General features: G+C 48.0%; 1 protein-coding gene across 3 annotated transcripts in view; it reads left to right on the top strand.

Moving 5' to 3' along the window:
* c5 (complement component 5) overlaps positions 1-19,081 on the top strand; it is a 223,942-nt gene that overhangs the window by 182,277 nt on the left and 22,584 nt on the right. For all 3 annotated transcript variants that reach the window (XM_072488563.1, XM_072488561.1, XM_072488562.1), the window contains 2 exons: positions 4,229-4,334; positions 17,697-17,783. In XM_072488563.1, the coding sequence (XP_072344664.1) occupies positions 4,229-4,334; positions 17,697-17,783 (193 nt within the window). The remainder of the gene's footprint in view (positions 1-4,228; positions 4,335-17,696; positions 17,784-19,081) is intronic.

Raw genomic sequence — 19,081 nt, 5'->3', positions numbered from 1 at the left:
AGTGGTTGCGGTCATGTCGGGGCAGGGGATGGCGAATGGGAACCGGGAGTACTCGTCAATCACGTTCAGGAAGTACGTGTTGCGGTCGTTGAAGGGGACGGGGCCTTTGATGTCCATACTGAGGCGTTCAAAGGGACGGGAAGCCTTTATCAGGTGTGCTTTCTCTGGCCGGTAGAAGTGCGGTTTGCACTCCGCGCAGATTTGGCAGTCCCTGGTGGCTGTCCTGACCTCCTCAATGGAGTAGGGCAGGTTGCGGGTCTTGATAAAGTGGAAAAAGCGAGTGACCCCGGGTGGCAGAGGTCATCATGGAGGGTTCGGAGGCGGTCCACTTGTGCGTTGGCACATGTGCCGCGGGACTGGGCATCAGGAGGCTTGTTTAGCTTCCCGGGACGATACAGGATCTCGTAGTTGTAGGTGGAGAGTTCGATCCTCCACCGCAAGATCTTATCGTTCTTTATCTTGCCCCGCTTTGCATTATCGAACGTGGAAGCAACCAACCGTTGGTCAGTGAGGAGAGTGAATCTCCTGCCGGCCAGGTAATGCCTCCAATGTCGCACATCTTCTACTATGGCCTGGGCCTCCTTTTCGACTGAGGAGTGGCGGATTTTGGAAGCATGGAGGGTACGTGAGAAGAAGGCCACGGGTCTGCCCGCTTGGTTGAGGGTGGCCGCCAGAGCTACGTCAGAGGCGTCACTCTCGACCTGGAAGGGGATGGACTCGTCGATGGCGTGCATCGTGGCCTTTGCAATGTCTGCTTTGATGCGGCTGAAGGCCTGGCGGGCCTCTATCGACAGGGGAAAAGCTGTGGATTGGATCGGGGACGGGCCTTGTCCGCATAGTTGGGGACCCACTGGGCATAGTAAGAGAAAAACCCTAGGCAGCGCTTCAGGGCCTTGGAGCAGTAAGGGAGGGGGAACTCCATAAGGGGGCGCATGCATTCAGGGTCGGGTCCTATAACTCCATTTTGCACTACGTAGCCGAGGATGGATAGGCGGTTGGTGCTAAACACGCATTTATCCTTGTTGTATGTAAGGTTAAGGATCTTTGCGGTCTGGAGGAATTTTTGGAGGTTGGTGTCGTGGTCCTGCTGGTCGTGGCCGCAGATGGTGACATTATCGAGATACGGGAATGCTGCCTGTAAACCGTACCGGTCAACCATTCGGTCCATCTCGCGCTGGAAGACCAAGTTCGGTGACACCGAAGGGAACCCTTAAGAAGTGATAGAGCCGCCCATCTGCCTCGAAGGCAATGTATTTGCAGTCACTAGTGCGGATGGGGAGCTGGTGGTAGGCGGACATAAGATCCACCATGGAGAAGAGCTTGTAATGCGTGATCCTGTTTACCAGGTCGGATATAGAACATAGAACATTACAGCGCAGTACAGCCTTCGGCCCTCGATGTTGCGCCGACCTGTGAAACCACTCTAAAGCCCATCTACACTATTCCCTTATGCGGGGGAGAGGGTTCGCGTCCAGCTGCGAAAATCTGTTGATGGTCTGACTGTAGTCAATGACCATCCTATGCTTCTCCCCGGTCTTTACCACCACTACTTGAGCTCTCCAGGGACTGTTGCTCGCTTCAATGACTCCTTCCCTCAGTAGCCTTTGGACCTCTGACCTTATAAAGATCCGATCCTGGGCACTGTACCGTCTGCTCCTGATGGCGACGGGTTTGCAATCCGGGGTGAGGTTCGCAAACAGGGAAGGCGGGTCGACCTTGAGGGCCGCGAGGCCGCAGACAGTGAGGGGGGTATAAGGCTGCCGAATTTGAAAGTTAGACTTTGGAGATTACACTGGATGTCTAAACCTAGGAGTGTGGCTGCGCAGAGGTGGGGAAGGACGTAGAGCCGGTAATTTTTAAACTCCCTTCCCTGGACTGTGAGGTTTGCTACACAAAACCCCTTTATCGCTGCTGAGTGGGAACCGGAGGCCAGGGAGAATTTTTGATTAACGGGGTGGACGAGGAGAGAACAGCGCCTTACCGTGTCGGGGTGTATGAAGCTCTCCGTGCTCCCAGAGTCGATTAACCAGGACGTCTCGTGATAAGTACAGTTGTCGTAGCAGTTGAGAGTGTTCGAGGCCGGGACTGATCCAGGGTCACCGAGGCTAATCTCAGCAGTTGAGTGTTCTCTTCGGGCGGTGTGTGGTCAGCTGAGCTGGAGTCCTGGGAGTCCATCCAAGATGGCGGCTCCCATTGGTCGCACATGGCTGGGGATGCACAAAATGGCGGCGTCCATCCATCGAGCGTGGCGTCCACGGGACAAGATGGCGGCACCCGGGGGCCACATGTGGCCCTGGAGTAGGAAGATAGCGGCGCCCGCTGGCCACCCGGGGATCGTGGAGGTGTTTGTGGTGGTGGTCCGCATTCGCTGCCGGAGACTTGCAGGTGGATGCGCGGGCCGGGCAGCGCTGCCAGGAGGGGTGTTTGGCCTGCCCGTAAAAGTAGCAGCGGGGTCCCCCGGGGTTGCCAGGCCGCCTTGCAGCACAAGCTTGTGGGGGGTTGGGGGATGTTTCGGGGTCGACTGCAGATGGGTTCCACGCTGCCCAGGGGGCTGCCGCGCGGTCGGGAACATAAGCGCGGGCGTTTCTGGAGGCCACATCTAGGGAGCCTGCAAGGGCCCGTGACTCCTTGAGACCTAGAGTGTCTTTTTCCAGCAATCGCTGGCGGGTTTGGGAGGACAGCATACCTGCCACGACACATCCCGGATCAGGTGTTCTGTGTATTCGCTCGCCGAAAATTGCGGGCAGCTGCAGTTTTTCCCCAACACCAGGAGTGCACGGTAGAATTCTTCCAACGATTCCCCAGGGATTTGTTGCCTCGTTGCTAGCAGATGTCGGGCGTAGACCTGATTTACCAGGCGAATATAATGTCTTTTTAGCAGCTCTATTGCTGCATCAAAGTCTTCTGCTTCCTCAATGAGAGTGTAAATTTCCGGGCTCACCCTCGAGTGCAGGACTTGCATTTTCTGTTCTCCCGTGGGTGTGTTTTCGGCCGTTCCAAGATATCCTTTAAAACACGCCAGCCAGTGCTTGAAGATTGCCGCTGAGTTTGCCGCGTGGGGGCTGAGTTGCAGACACTCCGAATCCATCCTTTTAAATCTAGCTTATTAAATTGATGCGCGATCAATGACCACTAAAGTGAGGTTGTAGTCCAACTGAAGGCTTTAATAAGCTAGATGTTTCCCCCAGCAGCTCAGGTACAGAATGAAGTCTGCTGGGGCGGCACGGGCTCTTATACCCCACCTTGCAGGGCGGAGCTACCATACAGCTTGACCAATAGGAAGCATACAATATCTACCAATGGTGTTCCAGCATTACAAGGTACCGTAATACCTCTACACAGACTACCACGAGCGATTATTATTATGGGGAATATACACTAGTCATGCTGTGAAGGGACGGTGCAAACTCAATTCACAAGTTCTCCGCATGTTGATGATGGGAAATGATGCAGCTGGTGGTTTGGATCGGACAGGAGGCGAATGGAGCTGATGTCGAGCTGCTTTGTGCAATCCGAACATTGAAAAATAGACTGGTATGGGGAATATCGGTTTAGCTCACTGGTGTCCTGAATCTTGGATTATGAAACGGTGGGGGGGGGGGGGGGGGGGGGCCTGCTGGCAGGTCTGAGGGTTGATGAGACCAGATGAGGTTCTTGCTGTGGGGTCAGGGGTGTTGGGCGAGGCGGCCAAATCCTCAATGGAGAAAATACCCAGCAAGAAGCTGCAGATGCTCCTTTGCTTCCTGGGAGTCTTCTTCGGTTAGTTTTACTCCTGGATTTTACATGGAAACGATCTAAATACTCAGAGCCCAAAACAGAGAGCTCTATTCTGAGTAACTGAGTAACTATTCCTCTTGTGTGACCTGGACAGTGATCTTCTACAGATAGGAGGACAACGCGGGCATGTCTTATCCTTTCCTCACTCAATGTTTACATAAATTTAATGCATGAGGGGCTACTGCAAAGTGATTAAGAACAGGAAAACAGATGATTTTCTTTCCCCCCATGCCTGGGGCAAACACTGCTTTGATTCGGGATAGGCTGGGTAAGCGAAGATGGTATCAGTCCCGCACGGCCAGTTGGCAAAAGTGGGTCCCGGGAAAGAAAGTTTGAAAAACACCGCTCTATTGGATGTTTTGTGCTATCACCAAAGACGAAAATCACCCCCCATTAATTCCTCAAAAGGTTACATGTTTTAAACTTGCACATTGCCTGCTTTTTATTTCAGATTCCATCAGACAACTTTTTCTGTGTTGGCTTCCGTGTTTATGAAATGATGAAAGTCGGAATGATAACTTCAGTTCCTTTCACAGTCTATAGCTATCATTCACCAGGTAAACCTCAGCTATTCTGTTCGGCCTAACCAAATTGAGATCATTAAATTAGTGATATCCAGTAAGTGGTCATAAAATGGGAGCAACTGCAAAGAAAAAAGTGCAGATATCCACATTTACAGATCTTCTTCCTTTAATGCACCATGCCCAAGATCCCGGTAGTGATTTAATAATAATCTTTATTAGTGTCACAAGTAGGCTTACATTAACACTGCAATGAAGTTACTGTGAAAATCCCCGAGTCGCCACATTCCGGCGCCTGTTCGGGTACACAGAGGGAGAATTCAGATTGTCTAATTCACCTAACAAGCATGTCTTTCGGGACTTCTGGCAGGAAACTGGAGCACCCAGAGGAAACCCATGCAGGATCTGTTGTAAGACGAATTCTCCCGGCTCCTGCAATTCTCACACTCACCAGCGCAACCTGAAGCCGGCGCGAATCACTGCTGATCTCCACATGCGGAGATCAGATGTGATGGCCACGTCGGGGTGCTCAGAGGCTAATGGAAGCCCCGGGTGGTCGGGGACATGGCTGCCAGGTTGGCGATGACAAGGGGCTGGGCCTGAAGAGGGAATTTAGCGACCCCACAATGGGTTGTCGTTCACTTGGTGGGGCCGGGGTCGAAACCAGCGATGGTGGGAGGGTTTATTGTTGGCGAGATATGGAGGTGGTGGTGGGCCGGAGCTTTAGTCTGAGATCAGGGTGTTAGACGTTTAGCTGCTGTTGTATAAAGAGTCAAAAGTTCTGCTCCTTTTCACCAACACCTTTATTTCACTTCAACAGACTCTGCACAAAACTCTAACATCACATCACCTGACACAAAGACCACCTGAAGCCCCTTTACATATCAGTGTCAATTATTGGATACTTAACATAAATGTTGGAATGTCTCTTAACCCATCACTTAACAGTCTCCCCTTCCTTGGAGAAAAAAAATAATTAGGTGAAAACAAAATTTCAAGAAACTCAAAAATACACACGCAATTTCCCCCTTTTTTTTCTTTTTTTTTTGGAAGAAGGAAAAAACAAACAGTCACAGAAACAGGCACCCTTCATTAACAGTATCCAAAGGTTTCTGTGAACTAGCCCCTCTTTTTGTAAAACAGTCTGACAATTGATAGCTACTGTTGACCCATTTAATTTTTGCTATTTCCCCTCTGTCCAACATCTACTTCAAACTTGTGATGTCTATCCTTAACCTTTTTTCATTGACACTTTTTGTAGAGTGCACATTTTCCCACAGGGATTTATTGTCAATGTGACAGTCAATAGATATATTACCCAAATCCCCTAATCCCAAAATTTCTGTCAATATCTGAGATATATAAAAGGCCATATTCACCGCCTCTACAAGGCTTAACGTCTCAGCAGCCAAAGTGCTTTTGACCACTCTCCTTATTTTCTTTGTTTCCCACACAAGAGGGCCACATTTACCTTGTTCCCCAAAAGGAGAATTATAAAACCTCCTGCGCTTGAAACCCCATCACATAAATTTGCATAGGATGCATCACTATAAACTATGAGTTTCAAGTGCCTAAGGTCACCTAAAACCGGGAACCTCAAAACACACTCCTGCATTTTTTGATTGGCCAACGCTTTATTTGCTCTTATTATGTCTTCCACTTTGGGATCATTCATTTTTGTACTCAACACTAAGACATCAAAACTCACATCTGGTCTAGGCTTCTACCTAACCAATTCAGTTTCCCAATTAAACTTCGCAGTTGCTCATTTTCCATCTTTGAAACCATTGCGTCCTTTTGTGAAACCCGGCCACAACTAATTACTATTGGACTGATGCTTTCCAAATAGGCTTGCTGTCGTAAAGTTGCCCCTAACTTAGTCTATCCGATTTCCAGTCCAATATATTTAAATGCATCGGAAGCCTGACTTCCAATCCTGAATTCTTTCCTCAAACCAGAGATTACAATAGCTTCGAAATCACTAGTCCCACCCCACAAAAAATCATCGTAATGCACCATAAAGATGCCAGAAAGATTTCCTTTATAGTGTCAGTAAAACATTGCCAGATCTGCTTTCAACTGGCAACAGCCTAACTTTAACAAAACTGACCTTACCGAAAAATACCAGACTCTAGACGCATCATTCAATCCATATACACATTTGTTCAACTTCCAGAGTACCCCTTCTGTGTTAGCTGCCTCTTTAGGAGGTCGGAGAAAAATGTCTCTCTGGAGCTGATGCCCCTGCAAGAAGGCAGCTTTTATATCTATAGATTTGCATTCCCATGCCTTTGTGGCTAATAGAGCCAAGAAGATCTTTAAAATAATCTTTCCTGCCATAGGTGAATCTACCCTTAAATCCTGATCTTCTAAGTTTTCTTCAAATCCCCTTGCCACAAGCCTGGCATTTGCCTCATAAGTTGCATCTGGAAGAATCTTTTCCGTGAAAATCCATCTGTGGGATAGAGCTCTTTGTCCCCTATCTGGTACTTCCGTGTATACCCCAAATTCATTCCAACTATGCAGTTCTTGCTGTTTGGCATCTTTGATAACTTTTTCATCTAATTTATTGGAAGCCACCAAAATCTCACGTGCATGTGGGCTTCTACTCCTATTAGTATTCATAGTCTTACTCATGTTCAGAAGGGAAATGTTCAGAATGGAGTACAGTCACAAGTGGAGTACCACAAGGATCTGTTCTGGGGCCGTTGCTGTTTGTCATTTTTATCAATGACCTAGAAGAAGGCGCAGAAGGGTGGGTGAGTAAATTTGCAGACGATACTAAAGTCGGTGGTGTTGTCGATAGTGTGGAAGGATGTAGCAGGTTACAGAGGGATATAGATAAGCTGCAGAGCTGGGCTGAGAGGTGGCAAATGGAGTTTAATGTAGAGAAGTGTGAGGTGATTCACTTTGGAAGGAATAACAGGAATGCGGAATATTTGGCTAATGGTAAAGTTCTTGAAAGTGTGGATGAGCAGAGGCATCTAGGTGTCCATGTACATAGATCCCTGAAAGTTGCCACCCAGGTTGATAGGGTTGTGAAGAAGGCCTATGGAGTGTTGGCCTTTATTGGTAGAGGGATTGAGTTCCGGAGTCGGGAGGTCATGTTGCAGCTGTACAGAACTCTGGTACGGCCACATTTGGTGTATTGCGTACAGTTCTGGTCACCGCATTATAGGAAGGACGTGGAGGCTTTGGAGCGGGTGCAGAGGAGATTTACCAGGATGTTGCCTGGTATGGAGGGAAAATCTTATGAGGAAAGGCTGATGGACTTGAGGTTGTTTTCGTTGGAGAGAAGAAGGTTAAGAGGAGACTTAATAGAGGCATACAAAATGATCAGGGGGTTGGATAGGGTGGACAGTGAGAGCCTTCTCCCGCGGATAGATATGGCTGGCACGAGGGGACATAACTTTAAACTGAGGGGTAATAGATATAGGACAGAGGTCAGAGGTAGGTTCTTTACGCAAAGAGTAGTGAGGCCGTGGAATGCTCTACTTGCTACAGTAGTGAACTCGCCAACATTGAGGGCATTTAAAAGTTTATTGGATAAACATATGGATGATAATGGCATAGTGTAGGTTAGATGGCTTTTGTTTCGGTGCAACATCGTGGGCCGAAGGGCCTGTACTGCGCTGTATTGTTCCATGTTCTATGTTCTATGTTCTACTCATGTTCCGAGACCTTGATAAACTACGTCCCCTCTCCCGCCTGGTTTCTTGTTCTGTACTGCTACAGCTTGATCTTTCCCTTCTGCTGTGGGATGTCCTTTCAATAGTTCTCGACCTTTTCCTGCAGACCTGTTCATTATCCGATGTACTATCTGAACTGGCACTGCGTTTCTGTGCCCTCCATTTTTGAACTTCGTGTTCCCAATCCATTGTCTTGACTTCCTCCCCTGAATGCTGTACATTCAACCAATGTTTATACTTTCCAGTGGCCTTCCTTGCTCTAGTAATAACAGTTGCATCCTTCCATTGACTTGACCCTTCAGACAAGTATGTCACTTTTGTACTAACTTATGGCAGTTGTCCTTTGGACAAATTGCCTGTTCTAATTCATCAAAAGTGTGTTACTCTACAGAAACCCTGTCCATATCAGTTAACTGGTCCTCATAGTTCTGTAACACGTGCGTACCAGATGACCCTGGTTCCTTGTCATGTCCGTCTGCTCTGTCTAAGTTTGAAAATTTGTAATCTGTACCCATTATCGTTGATGAATGTACCCTAACAGTTTGATTGCCATGTTGAAAAATAATTGTTTTGCCATCTATGCCTATGATCTTCCCTGGGCCTTTCCATTCATTAAAATTGTCTCTCTTATAGTATACTATGTCTCCTTGCTGAAAAACAGTATTTGATGGCCGTACATTCTGCCTTAAAGCTCTGTGAATTCTTTCAGAGACTTCTGCTTCCAAAAAGGGTTTTCTATTGCTAAGTTATGCATTTAAATGCTCAGCAAAGGCAGACTAATTGTAGTCCCTTCCCAAGCTGGGGTCTGGTCATCCAAAATGGATGGAATTTTAGGATTTTTACCAAACACTAATTGATAGGGACTATAGCCCCCAACCATCTGCAATGAATTCTTTGCATGTACCGCCCATGCTAAAGCTGAATTTAGCCCACAATTCGGTCTATCTGTCAAGATTTTCCAGAGTATCTCATCGATTACAGCATGGTTTCTTTCACAGACACCATTACTAAATGGGCTTTCCGCAGCCATTTCATAACTGTGATATTCACGTTTTCACACATATCCCTAAACTCATCATGAGCAAATTCTCCCCCATTAGCCGTAAGGAATTTTGCTGGTGGGCCCATTCCTGTCCCTATCCATGTTTCCACGATTTAATCCAGAATTACTCTCTTTTCTTTACTTCGTACAATCGTTGATTGACTAAATTTGGTTGCTAAATCTACAAAATGCAAAATAAATATATTGTTGGCTTTATCCCAGATCTTAAGGTCCATGGCCACAATGCCGTTAAAATCCCTGGCCGCCAAAGGTAGGGTTACTATCGGTCGTGCTGGTGTCCTTCTGTACTTCCTACAAACTTCACAATGATCACTAACCTGCTCTATCAGTTTAGTATAGTCGTCATCCCTTACCCCTGCATCCTTTAATAAATTTTTCAGCCTCCGAGGAGACGGATGCGCAAATTGCCTATGCAGTTTTAATACAACAAGCTTTTTATCAGCTAAAGTCCCATTTTCTTTTTTTTAAATATATTTTATTCAAAATTTTCAAAATTTTGTGGCCAAACATAACAGTACATAGTTTTTCTTTTGAACAACAACAAAGCAATATAAATAACCGTGGCCAATTTTAAACAAATAAATAAATAATATATAAACAAAAACAAAAACAAAACCAAGTGGCAACTGCCTTGTCAAAAATAGTTACTCTCCAAAGATACAATCCAACAATCCAATATACATTACCTATAACAAGTGTCTATACATATACAATGACATCCCTGAGAGTCCATCCGGTTCCTCCGCCCCCCCCCCCCCTCCCCCCTGGGTTGCTGCTGTTGTCTTCTTCTTTTCCATTCCCTCTATCTTTCTGTGAGGTAGTCGACAAACGGTTGCCACCGCCTGGTGAACCCTTGAGCCGAACCTCTTAATACGAACTTGATCCGTTCTAACTTTATAAACCCTGCCATGTCGTTTATCCAGGTCTCCACACCCGGGGGTTTGGCTTCCTTCCACATTAACAATATCCTGCGCCGGGCTACTAGGGACGCAAAGGCCAAAACATCAGCCTCTCTCGCCTCCTGCACTCCCGGCTCTTCTGCAACCCCGAATATAGCCAACCCCCAGCTTGGTTCGACCTGGACCCCCACCACCTTCGAAAGCACCTTTGCCACCCCCACCCAGAACCCCAGTAGTGCCGGGCATGACCAGAACATGTGGGTGTGATTCGCTGGGCTTCTCGAGCATCTCCCACACTTATCCTCTACCCCAAAAAATCTACTGAGCCGTGCTCCAGTCAAATGCGCCCTGTGTAGAACCTTGCATTGTATCAGGCTTAGCCTGGCACACGAGGACGATGAATTTACCCTACGTAGGGCGTCAGCCCACAGCCCCTCCTCAATCTCCTCCCCCAGCTCTTCCCATTTCCCTTTCAGCTCATCTACCATGATCTCCCCCTCGTCCCTCATTTCCCTATATATGTCCGACACCTTACCATCCCCCACCCATGTCTCTGAGATCACTCTATCCTGCACCCCCTGCGTCGGGAGTTGCGGAAATTCCCTCACCTGTTGCCTCGCGAAAGCCCTCAGTTGCATATACCGAAATGCATTCCCTTGGGGCAACCCATATTTTCACGTCAGCGCACCCAGACTCGCAAACGTCCCATCCACGAACAGATCTCTCAATTGTACTCCCCCAGCTCTTTGCCATGCTCCAAATCCCCCATCCATTCTCCCCGGAACAAACCTATGGTTATTTCTTATCGGGGACCGCACAGAGGCTCCCGTCTTTCCCCTATGCCGTCTCCACTGCCCCCAAATTTTCAATGTTGCCACCACCACCGGGCTTGTGGTGTATTTCTTCGGTGAGAACGGCAACGGTGCCGTCACCATTGCTTGTACGCTAGTCCCCCTGCAGGACGCCCTCTCCAATCTCTTCCACGCCGCTCCCTCCCCTTCTCCCATCCACTTACACACCATTGAAACATTGGCGGCCCAGTAATAGTCGTTTAGGCTCGGTTGTGCCAACCCCCCCTGTCCCTGCTACGCTGCAAAAATCCCCTCCTCACTCTCGGGGTCTTCCCGGCCCACACAAAACTCATAATACTCTTCTCGATTCTCTTGAAAAAAGCCTTCGTGACCACCACCGGGAGGCACTGAAACACAAAAAGGAATCTCGGGAGGACCACCATTTTAACCGCCTGCACCCTACCTGCCAGTGACAGGGACACCATGTCCCATCTCTTAAAGTCCTCCTCCATCTGTTCCACCAACCGCGTTAAATTAAGCCTGTGTAATGTACCCCAATTCTTGGCTATCTGGATCCCCAAGTACCGGAAGTCCCTTGTTACCTTCCTCAACGGTAAATCCTCTATTTCCCTGCTCTGCTCCCGTGGATGCACCACGAACAACTCACTTTTCCCCATGTTCAATTTATACCCTGAATAAATCCCCAAACTCCCCAAGTATCCACATTATCTCTGGGATCCCCTCCGCCGGGTCCGCCACATACAACAACAAATCATCCGCATACAGAGATACCCGGTGTTCTTCTCCTCCCCTGAGTACTTGCCTCCACTTCCTGGAACCCCTTAATGCTATGGCCAGGGGCTCAATCGCCAGTGCAAACAATAACGGGGAAAGAGGACATCCCTGCCTCGTCCCTCTATGGAGCCGAAAATAATCAGACCCCCGTCCATTCGTGACCACGCTCGCCATCGGGGCCCTATACAGCAACTGTACCCATCTGATATACCCATCTCCAAAGCCAAATCTCCTCAGCACCTCCCACAAATAATCCCACTCCACTCTATTAAATGCTTTCTCGGCATCCATCGCCACCACTATCTCCGCTTCCCCCTCTGGTGGGGGCATCATCATTACCCCTAGCAGCCTCCGCATATTTGTGTTCAACTGTCTCCCCTTCACAAACCCAGTTTGGTCCTCATGAACCACCCCCGGGACACAATCCTCTATCCTCGTTGCCATTACCTTGGCCAGAATCTTAGCATCCACATTCAGGAGGGAAATGGGCCTATAGGACCCGCATTGCAGCGGGTCTTTTTCCTTCTTTAGGAGGTGCGATATCGATGCCTCTGACATAGTCGGGGGCAGCTGCCCCCTTTCCCTAGCCTCATTAAAGGTTCTCATCAGTAGCGGGGCCAGCAAGTCCATATATTTCCTATAAAATTCCACTGGGAATCCGTCTGGTCCCGGGGCCTTCCCCGCCTGCATACTTCCAATCCCTTTCACTACTTCCTCCGTTTCAATCTGTGCTCCCAGTCCCGCCCTCTCCTGCTCCTCCACCTTAGGAAATTCCAGCTGATCCAGAAAGCACATCATTCTCTCCTTCCCTTCCGGGGGCTGAGCTTCATATAATCTTTCATAAAATGCCTTGAACACTCCATTCACTCTCTCCGCTCCCCGCTCCATCTCTCCCTCCTCATCTCTCACCCCCCCTATCTCCCTCGCTGCTCCCCTTTTCCTCAGTTGGTGGGCCAGCAACCTGCTCGACTTCTCCCCATATTCGTACTGTACACCCTGTGCCTTCCTCCATTGTGCCTCTGCATTACCCGTAGTCAACAAGTCAAATTCTACATGTAGCCTTTGCCTTTCCCTGTACAGTCCCTCCACCGGTGCCTCCGCATATTGTCTGTCCACCCTCAAAAGTTCTTTCAACAACCGCTCCCTTTCCCTACCCTCCTGCTTTCCTTTATGTGCCCTGATAGATATCAGCTCCCCTCTAACCACAGCCTTCAACGCCTCCCAGACCACTCCCACCTGAACCTCCCCATTGTCATTGAGTTCCAAGTACCTTTCAATACACCCCCTCGCCCTTAAACACCCCCCTTATCTGCCAATAATCCCATGTCCATTCTCCAGGGTGGGTGCTGTTCTTTTTCCTCCCCTATCTCCAGGTCCACCCAATGTGGAGCGTGGTCCAAAATAGCTATAGCCGTGTACTCCGTCCCCGTCACCTTTGGGATCAGTGCCCTTCCCAAAACAAAAAAGTCTATCCGTGAATAGACTTTGTGGACATAGGAGTAAAACGAAAACTCCTTACTCCTAGGTCTACTAAATATCCAGGGGTCTACTCCTCCCATCTGCTCCATAAAGTCCTTGAGCACCCTAGCTGCAGTCGGCCTCCTTCCGGTCCTGGACCTCGATCTGTCCAGCCCTGGGTCCAGCACCGTATTAAAATCTCCACCCATTACCAACTTTCCCGCCTCTAGGTCCGGGATGCGTCCCAACATACACCTCATAAAATTGGCATCATCCCAGTTCGGGGCACATACGTTCACTAAAACCACCGCCTCCCCTTGCAATCTGTCACTCACCATCACGTATCTGCCCCCACTATCCGCCACTATGGTCTTTGCCTCAAACATTACCCGCTTCCCCACTAATATAGCCACCCCCCTGTTTTTTACGTCTAGCCCCGAATGAAACACCTGCCCCACCCACCCTTTGCGAAGTCTGACCTGGTCTATCAATTTCAGATGTGTCTCCTGCAGCATAGCCACATCTGCCTTAAGTTTTTTTAGGTGTGCGAGTACCCGTGCCCTCTTAATCGGCCCATTCAGCCCTCTCACATTCCACGTGATCAGCCGGGTTGGGGGGCTCTTTACCCCCCCCCCCCCTGTTGACTAGCCATCTCCTTTTTCAATCCAGCTCCCCACCCGGTTCCCACGTAGCCGTATCTCCCCCCAACGGCGCCCTCCCGCCCCGACCACCCCACCCCATACCAGCTCCCCCTTCTCCCCAGCAGCAGCAACCCAGTTAACCCCCCCCCCGCTAGATCCCTTACTAGCGTAATTGCACCCCCCATGTTGCTCCCAGAAGTCAGCAAACTCTGGCCGACCTCGGCTTCCCCCCGTGACCTCGGCCCCCACTGTGCGAGGCCCCCTCCTTCCTGCTTCCCTGTTCCCGCCATGAATACCATAGCGCGGGAACAAAGCCCGCACTTCCCATTTGACCCCGCCCTCAATGTCCGGCGCCCCCAGCTCCTCATCCTCCCTCCCCCCCCCCTCCCCCACGACATGGGGAAGAGAGAAAAGTTACAGGGTCGCAGGATTAACAACTTAGGAAATCATCTCTTCCCCCATTTCCCCCCCCCTTCACCCAACGTAGTCGCCCCACCACTTTGTCCCAAACGTTCTTTTTCTAGCCCGCTTATTCCAGATTCTCCTCGACAATATATGTCCACGCCTCTTCTGCCGTTTCAAAGTAGTGGTGTTTCCCTTGATGTGTGACCCACAGTCTTGCCGGCTGCAGCATTCCAAATTTAACCTTCCTTTTGTGCAGCACCGCCTTGGCCCGATTAAAGCTTGCCCTCCTTCTCGCCACCTCCGCACTCCAATCTTGATATACGCGGATCACCGCGTTCTCCCACCTACTGCTCCGGGTTTTCTTTGCCCATCTGAGGACCATCTCTCTGTCCTTATATCGGAGAAATCTCACCACTATGGCTCGAGGAATTTCTCCAGCCCTCGGTCTTCGCGCCATAACTCGATAAGCTCCCTCCACCTCCAACGGGCCCATCGGGGCCTCCGATCCCATTAACGAGTGAAGCATCGTGCTCACATATGCCCCGACGTCCGCCCCTTCTGCACCTTCGGGAAGACCAAGAATCCTTAAATTCTTCCTCCTCGCATTATTCTCCAGCACCTCCAGCCTTTCCACACACCTTTTGTGTTGTGCCTCATGCATCTCTGTCTTCACCACCAGGCCCTGTATTTCGTCCTCATTCTCAGCAGCCTTTGCCTTCACGACCCGAAGCTCCTGCTCCTGGGTCTTTTGCTCCTCTTTTAGCCCTTCAATCGCCTGTAATATCGGGGCCAACAGCTCCTTCTTCATCTCCTTTTTAACTTCTTCCACGCAGCGCTGCAGGAACTCTTGTTGGTCAGGGCCCCATATTAAACTGCCACCTTCCGACGCCATCTTGCTTTGTGCTTGCCTTCCTGGCCGCTGCTCTAGAGGATCCACCGCAATCCGGCCACTTTCCTCTCCTTTTTCCATCCGTGTCCAGGGGGAATTCCCTTCTGGTTTACCGCACAGTGTTTTGAGCCGTTAAAATTGCCGTTGGGGCTCCTATTAAGAGCCCAAAAGTCCGTTCCACCGGGAGCTGCCGAAACGTGCGACTTAGCTGGTCATCGCCGCACCCGGAAGTCCCTAAAGTCCCATTTTCAACTGCCATTAACACATCCTTAACTACTCTACTTGAAATATTATTTGTCAGTAATGGAATTCAATAGTGTCCCAACTGTGTAAATTGTAAGTCCACCGTCTTTCCAAAAACTGTTGCCTTATCCTGTTCCATATACAGTTTGATGTGTGCTTTCTTCATCGACAGTCTAGTCAGAAGCAAAGGTATCTCACTTGATACAACATCCGTGCTAATGAAGTGATTCACTCCGGCAATATTGCAAGGGATCACCACTCTTTCCAGCGACTTCAGAGTATTATCATCCCCAAACCTGAAACTTCTGGAACTTTCAAATTCCTTAACCTTGTTACGATTTTCAGCATTCAAGGAGTCATTTAAACCAATCAATTCCACACACAGTAGATGTGCAGCCACTGTCCAATACAGCACAATTGAAGGATTCTGCAACCAACATTACCGACGTAATACTGCTTGTTAATAGGACAATGCCTTCTTTCTGGTCACTCTTTTTCCTCTTCTGACTCTTCCATGTCATGTGTTGCTTCAAACACTTTATTATATCGTGTTGGACAGTTGAAAGCATAATGCTTTCACATCAAAAACATCGATTTATCATGCCCCGTGCATTTCTGGGGTTCATCTTCCTGTTGTAGGTTTTAACTGGGTTTCTGTCTTCATAATTTCCAGGTGTCGATCTCCTTCTATAGTCTTGGGACCTTTTCGTAGCTGTACGATTTCGCCATCCTGTTAGTCGTGTATCTTCCATATTCTGCTTTATTGCAGGCTGACTTATTTGAGTCATCAGAGCCATCGGAATCGAATGTTTCCCCAGAAACTTTTTTAAAGCTTCTGTCATCTGATCGAATAAGGTATCCTTATCTGCAAACTGAACTCCTGTCAAAACCAGGAGCCTATCCATGTTGATCACTCTAGCACAGTCAAGTAATTTAAAGGCCAACACAGACTGTGGAAATTCCAGGTTGAGTTTCTGCAGCTTTTTATATAGTCTGCCAAATTCCATTATATAGTCTTCAATGGAGAAATCCTCTATTTTCTGGAACCTATCAAAATCCGACCATGCTTCATACGCACTTAACAAGTCATCCTTCGTATAAATCTTATCCATATATGTAATAGAGTCTGCAGACCTTCTTCTGAGTCTAACTCTTCCAATTTCAGCTCAGAAAGCACTTTGTTTTGGATTTTACTGCCATATGGTAGAGAAAGAGCCAATGCCATACCTTGTTTTCTCTTTCCCAAGGCAGTTACCTTAGTCCACATAACTACTGCACTCCTCCATTGGTCGTACGATCCCCTTTCAGAAAATAAGGGGGGAATAGTCATATCCGGCCATCTTTATCCTCGGTTCAGCTATATATCTTTGTTTTTTTTTTCTTCTCACTCACTCGTTGGTTTGGTCTGGAAAAGTTGCATCTTTCAACCCTTCACATTTGTACAGCAACCATCCTCGGCTATCATTTGTTAGACGTTTAGCTGCTGTTGTATAAAGAGTCAAAAGTTCTGCTCCTTTTCACCAACACCTTTATTTCACTTCAACAGACTCTGCACAAAATTCTAACATCACATCACCTGACACAAAGGCCACCTGAAGCCTCTTTACATATCAGTGTCAATTATTGGATACTTAACATAAATGAGACAACTAATTGGAATGTCTCTTAACCTATTACTTAACACAGGGCTCCCTTTAAAATTCACGCCCTCAGTTCCCCCACACCTCATTCACAGCGCAGTTCACCCCAACCGCAAAAAAAAATTCTAAGTGTGGTTGGATTGTGATCTGGATCCGGTGGGAATCACACTTAGTTTCCCATCGGAGACCACACTTCTAAATTTTGGGGGAGAATTGTACCCAAGAAAATCTGACCACTGTATTAACATTCCTGTTTGCACATTCCCTACTAATATGCTTTTAGCTACAGTAACTGAACTTTACATTCTTTGGGTGGATATAATGGTTTTTTTAAATACGGTGCCAATGGAAATTTCAGACAAACACCACAAGAATCACTCTGATATAGAGCATTTTGATGCTTATTCTATTTAATGTTTCTGAATTGAACTTGTGGTACATAGAGAATCATGACTTAATCAAGATATGTCATTTACTTTTTAGACTATCTGAGGTTTTGGATGACGTTTACAGTATCTGTTGTAGTGACTTGATGAAAGAGTGGTGACCCAGAATGCTGTCATGCTATTTTACAATTTCAATGGGGATTTTAAATGAATCCAGCGATCAGTGAAATTAACTGGGTCATGAAACCCTTAATTGCATATTCCAATTACCTGCAACATCTTTTAACTATTTTTACTGTTTATTGATGCTGTTAAATGTAATAATATTTGGTGATCAAGGAGCTTGATGAGGGAATGATAGATACCTAAAAGAGTTCCTAATATGAAATTAATTCATTAGTCATGACATAATAGATTCACATATTCAGTCAGGATAACATTAATCAGAATGATACTAAAACATATTAAATCTGAAATCTCATTTGTTTTATTTCTGTAGATAGAAGATGCACTATCCTTTACAATCCAACTGGAGATGAAAAGCTTTTGAAGCTCTGCAGTGGAGATGAATGTAAATGTATGAAAGGTAAAAAAAAATTGTCTCATTTGGTTGACTATATTTACAACTATTATCTCGGAAACTATATGTAAAAATAGGCCTATTTTTTTAGGATGGCAGGGTCTTGCTTCCTGCCATCCGAAGAGTTGGCGGGGTACACATTCCCAACAATTCCAAGTGCGCGCAGCCATTTCACACTAAATGATCGTTAAGTGCAGACCCTGCCCCCTGGTAATGTTGATCCCCGCCCCCAGTGGTATTGAGCCCCCACCAGTGACATTGTGCCCCATCCACAATGATGCTGAGCCTCGCCCCAATGATGTCAAGCCCCGCCCCAATGATGTCAAGCCCTGCCCACAATGATGTTGAGCCCCACCCCAAATGACCTCAATGCCCTCCTGACCCCGCCCACCTTCAGCTCACACAATGTAAGGCACAGACACCCAAAATTACTGCTTGACAGGCTGCTGCGGTGCTCGTTAACATGCAACATCAATAAGCCTGTACTAATTAACAGGAAGAGAGCATGCTGGGTGATCTCAGAGACACCTTAATTGTGGCCATCTTCAAGAAAGAAGACAGGTTCTACTGCGAAAATTATAGAGTGATTTCCCTATTCACCGCCCCGGGAAAAGTCATCGCAAGAATACTCCTCAACTGCCTCCTCCCAGTGGCTGAAGAGCTCCTCCCTGAGTCTCAGTACGGCTTCCGCCCATCAAGAGGCCCAATGGAAAGTGGGAAACTGTTTAACTCCAACGCCTTCAGGTCAGAACCAAGACCACCCCAGCTCTGATGATGCCTGTGTGCGCGCACACTGATGCCAAGCTCCATACCATCGTTGACGCATTTACTGAAGCATATGAGAGAATGTGCCTCAGATTAAACATCCAGAAAACAAAGGTCCTCCACTAGCCCGCTCCTGTCACACAAAACTGCACCCCCCCCCCCTTCCCCTGAGACCCAAATCCAGCACTAAGCTCATGGTCTGCAGCTGTGGTCCCCCATCCTCCTGTATGCATCAGAAACATGGACAAAGTACAGTAGACACCACAAATCCTTGGAGAGATATTACCAACATTGCCTCCACAAAATCTTGCAAATCCTCTGGCAGGCTGGGTGTACCATGAGCGTCCTCTCCCAGGCCAATATCCCCAGCATCGAGGCATCGGTCACACTCAACCAGCTGCAACGGGCTAGCCACATTGCCCGCATGCCCGACTCAAGATTCCTGAAACAAGTGTTCCACTCTTGGAGGGCAGAGAAAACACTACCAGGACACTCTGAAAGCCTCCCTAAATATATGCAACATCCCCATCGACATGTGG

The sequence above is a fragment of the Scyliorhinus torazame genome, chromosome 22, assembly GCF_047496885.1.
Source record: "Scyliorhinus torazame isolate Kashiwa2021f chromosome 22, sScyTor2.1, whole genome shotgun sequence".
Taxonomy (NCBI): domain Eukaryota; kingdom Metazoa; phylum Chordata; class Chondrichthyes; order Carcharhiniformes; family Scyliorhinidae; genus Scyliorhinus; species Scyliorhinus torazame.
This window is presented reverse-complemented; position numbering and strand designations above follow the sequence as displayed.